Source organism: Lepidochelys kempii, chromosome 14 (genome assembly GCF_965140265.1).
Source record: "Lepidochelys kempii isolate rLepKem1 chromosome 14, rLepKem1.hap2, whole genome shotgun sequence".
NCBI lineage: Eukaryota > Metazoa > Chordata > Testudines > Cheloniidae > Lepidochelys > Lepidochelys kempii.
In genome coordinates this window covers 39,930,399-39,934,551 of record NC_133269.1, presented here as the reverse complement: position 1 = coordinate 39,934,551, position 4,153 = coordinate 39,930,399, and the positions used below count along the sequence as shown (strand labels likewise).

The 4,153-nt window shown below is 49.6% G+C and overlaps 1 protein-coding gene across 2 annotated transcripts; it reads left to right on the top strand.

The window, feature by feature from the left end:
* Positions 1-346: 346 nt before the first annotated feature.
* Positions 347-3,717, top strand: LOC140897864 (uncharacterized). 2 transcript variants are annotated; one of them, XM_073311054.1, is made up of 3 exons: positions 347-495; positions 1,120-1,233; positions 1,527-3,717. In XM_073311054.1, exons 1-3 carry the CDS (start codon positions 369-371, stop codon positions 3,632-3,634), a joined length of 2,349 nt encoding a protein of 782 aa, XP_073167155.1. In that variant the 5' UTR covers positions 347-368; the 3' UTR covers positions 3,635-3,717. The 2 variants fall into 2 exon arrangements, with proteins under 2 accessions (XP_073167155.1, XP_073167154.1); XM_073311053.1 differs by having other exon boundaries at positions 1,524-3,717.
* Positions 3,718-4,153: the final 436 nt, after the last annotated feature.

Sequence of the window (4,153 nt, the reverse complement as noted above, 5' to 3'; positions counted from 1 at the left end):
CTGGGAACATTTTTCAGGCTCCCAGTGCTGGAGCCTGACCCCATTTGCCCGGGGCTGCTGTGAAATACGAAGGGAACCTGTCGGGATTCCTGTTCCTGTCCCCGGCTCAGAGCTCTGCTTCCTGTCCCAGTCTGTGGCTGGCAGGCGTGTGGGAAATGAGAAGATCCTGCCGTGCTCCGTGTGATGGGGTAGACAGGGAGCTCTCACCTTCTCCGCCCCCTGAAGCCTCCTGGCTGCTCTGAGCAGGGTAGGGGTGGGATTTTGCTACTCTGGCCCTCCCAGAGCTTCACATTTTTTTTCCTTTCCCATGAGTAGTGGGATTGTGGCTGGGGCAGCAGGTGCTGAGTGGGGGACTCTTGGTGTTTCAGATGCCGGTGACCTTCGAGGAGGTGGCTATTTATTTCACCCAGGGGCAGGGGGCTCTGCTGGACCCCGCTCAGAGAGCACTCTACAGGGACGTCATGCAGGAGAACTACGAGACCGTGACCTCACTGGGTAAGGGATTCCCGTCCTCTCAGTTATTAGAAGCTGTGGGATCTGCATGTCTTAATGTGGTCAGGTTCTTCCCTGGTCAGTTCGAGCAGAGGCGAATGGGTTCCATAATGCACAGCTGCCATATGAGAAATACATGCATTTCGATGCCCTCTCCACTGGGACACGGGAGTCAAAACCCAATGGACAAGCTAAACCATCCCCACCTCTCCATCTTTCAAAGGGACATAAATCCGCATTGTCTTGTCTGTATTGTTTCTTGACTGCCCATACAATCCCTGTTCATCTCCCTCCTTGGGAATAGCTCCAGGCATGAGGAGGGCTCTGGGCTCTGCAGGTTTAGAAAGAGGCAGGGGCTTAAGTGCAGACCTGTGTGTGAGTCAGCAAGGCCCCCAGAGCGCACATATCCTGGCAACGCCTAGTGAGGGTGTAGTAATAATTCAACTCACCTCCCCAGACAACGTCCTCTGCGCAAGGGGGCTCAGTGACCCTGTTCCCATCCTCTTGGATTCCACGTTCCTCCAGCAGAGCACAGGGACAGGTTCCACTCACGGAACGTCCTTTGTGACAAATCCTCCACCGATGGTCCATGCACCCTGATCTGGACTCATTTCACCTTCTGCACAGGATTTCCCATTCCCAAACCTGAGCTTATCGCCCAGCTGGAACGAGGGGAAGAGCTGTGGGTGTCCGATCTCCAGGATTTCAAGGACAGAAGGCTTCGGAGATACACCAGCACAGGTGAGGCCTGACAGAGAAATTCCATCTAGGGAATGAAGGAAAAAGTTGAGAATCCCAAAATATGATGTGAGTAACGCCCTCAGTTCTTCTTCATCTCACCGAGAGCAGGGCTCTGGTCAGCAGATATTGCTCACGCCATTCCACCCTTCCCCTCTCTCCTTCCTTGTAAATGTTAGGGTGGGATGTGGAGGCAGAATGCAATTGCTCAGTCTTTGTGTTGGCTTTTCGCCCAGTGCTATTCCTCTTTCTCCCCAGCACAATGACTCCTCTCTGGATTGTGTCTCTCCCAGCAGGTGCTGAGCGAGTGAGTGAGAAGAAGGAGGGGAATCATCATGAGGCAGTTCCTGGGGAAGTGGAACCACAGGGGACCTTTTTGGGAAGAGCTGAAGGGAATTTTTCCCATTGCTGGAATCAGGGAGAAGCCTGGGGAAATTGGCACAGGACAGAGAGACTTCTGATAAACCAACCCAGGAAGAAAGTGGATGAATCTGTGAATGGTGGGGGAGGAGATGAGAATCCCAGAGAGCAGCAGACAAATCCCAAGGAAGAGACACCCTGGCACTGCCTTGAGTGTGGGAAAGGATTCATTGTGAGATCACAACTTGTTACACATCAGACAGTCCATACGGGAGAGAAACCATTTCAATGCTTGGCCAGTGGGGAAAGCTTCAATAAGCGCACAGATCTTAATAACCATGGGAGAAGCCACACTGTAGACAAGACCATTCAATGCGTTGAATGCGGGAAATGTTTCAGTTCAAAGTCAGCACTAAATTCACATGAGAAAAGCCACACAGGAGAGAGACCCCATAAATGTTTGGACTGTGGGAAAAGTTTCACATGGAGGTCGGCACTTGTTAATCATCAGGCAATCCACACAGGAGAGAGAACCCATAAGTGCTTGGACTGTGGGAAAAGCTTCATACAGCGGTCAACCCTCGTTAAACATCAGGCAATCCACACAGGAGAGAGACCCCACAAGTGCTTGGACTGTGGGAAAAGTTTCACTTGGAGATCAGCCCTTGGTTATCATCTGAAAATCCATACAGGAGAGAGACCCCACAAGTGCTTGGACTGTGGGAAAAGTTTCATATGCAAGTCAGATCTTGCTGATCATCAGGCAATCCACACAGGAGAGAGACCCCACAAGTGCTTGGACTGTGGGAAAAGTTTCATACGAAGGTCACGCCTTATTCAACATCAGGCAATCCACACAGGAGAGAGACCCCACAAGTGCTTGGATTGTGGGAAAAGTTTCATACGAAGATCACGCCTTGTTCAGCATCAGGCAGTCCACACAGGAGAGAGACCCCACAAGTGCTTGGACTGTGGGGAAAGTTTCATTTGCAAGTCAGATCTTGCTGATCATCAAGCAATCCACACAGGAGAGAGACCCCACAAGTGCTTTGACTGTGGGAAAAGTTTCAAGCGGAAATCAGTCCTTATTCGTCATCAGGCAATCCACACAGGAGAGAGACCCCACAAGTGCTTTGACTGTGGGAAAAGTTTCAAGGAGAGGTCAGACCTTGTAAAACATTGGGCAGTCCACACAGAAGAGAGACCCCACAAGTGCTTGGACTGTGGGAAAAGTTTCATACGAAGGTCACGCCTTGTTCGTCATCAGGCAATCCACACAGGAGAGAGACCCCACAAGTGCTTGGATTGTGGGAAAAGTTTCATAAGAAAGTCACACCTTGCTCAACATCAGGCAGTCCACACAGAAGAGAGACCCTACAAGTGCTTGGACTGTGGGAAAAGTTTCAAGCAGAGGGCATACCTTGTAAAACATCGGGCAGTCCACACAGAAGAGAGACCCCACAAGTGCTTTGACTGTGGGAAAAGTTTCAAGCAGAGGTCATACCTTGTAAAACATCGGGCAGTCCACACAGAAGAGAGACCCCAGAAGTGCTTTGACTCTGGGAAAAGTTTCATGCAGAGGTCACACCTTGTTAAACATCAGGCAATCCACAAAGGAGAGAGACCCCACAAGTGCTTTGACTGTGGGAAAAGTTTCATGCAGAGGTCACACCTTGTTCAACATCAGGAATTCCACACAGGAGAGAGACCCCACAAATGCTTGGATTGTGGGAAAAGTTTCATCAGAAAGTCACACCTTGTTCAACATCAGGTAATCCACACAGGAGAGAGACCCCACAAGTGCTTGGACTGTGGGAAAAGTTTCATACGAAGGTCAGAGCTTGTTTATCATCAGGCAGTCCACACAGGAGAGAGACCCCACAAGTGCTTGGACTGTGGAAAAAGTTTCATACAGAGATCAGCGCTGGTTAAACATCAGAGAATCCACACAGGAGTGAGACCCTATAAGTGCTTGGACTGTGGGAAAAGTTTCACATGGAGACCGGCGCTGGTTAAACATCAGAGAATCCACACAGGAGAGTGACTCTATAAGTGCTTGGACTGTGGGAAAAGTTTCAGACAGAGATCATACCCCATTAAAAATGGGAGAATCCACACAGGATGAACGTGGTCCACTCCCAATGACTGATGAGGAGGGGTCAATACCAAGAGAGGGAAAATTGCTTTTGTAGTGAGCCCGCTTCAGGCCCAAATTGTTGGTTTTAAGTTTGAAATGAATTGTCGCTCTGGAGTTTCTCTCTGAAGTCTGTGTTTGAAGTGTTTTGGTTGAAGGATGGCTACTTTTAAATCTGTTATTGAATGTCCAGGGCGAGTGAAATGTTCTCCTACTGGCTTTTGTACGTTACCGTTCCTGATGTCGTATTTGTGTCCATTTATTCTTTTACATAGAGACTGTCCGGTTTGGCCAATGTACGTGGCAGAGGGGCATTGCTGGCCCATGATGGCATAGATCACATTGATCGATGTGCATGTGAATGTGCCCCTGATGACATGGCTGATATGGTTAGGTCCTATGATGGTGTCGCTAGAGTAGATATGGGGA

Bases quoted from the DNA above. Each gene is read 5' to 3' on its own strand.
- LOC140897864 (XM_073311053.1), top strand. From the start codon at position 369: ATGCCGGTGACCTTCGAGGAGGTGGCTATTTATTTCACCCAGGGGCAG. The intron at 496-1,119 runs GTAAGGGATTCC...CCTTCTGCACAG, and splicing joins CGAGACCGTGACCTCACTGG to GATTTCCCATTCCCAAACCT. The intron at 1,234-1,523 runs GTGAGGCCTGAC...TGTCTCTCCCAG, and splicing joins TCGGAGATACACCAGCACAG to CAGGTGCTGAGCGAGTGAGT.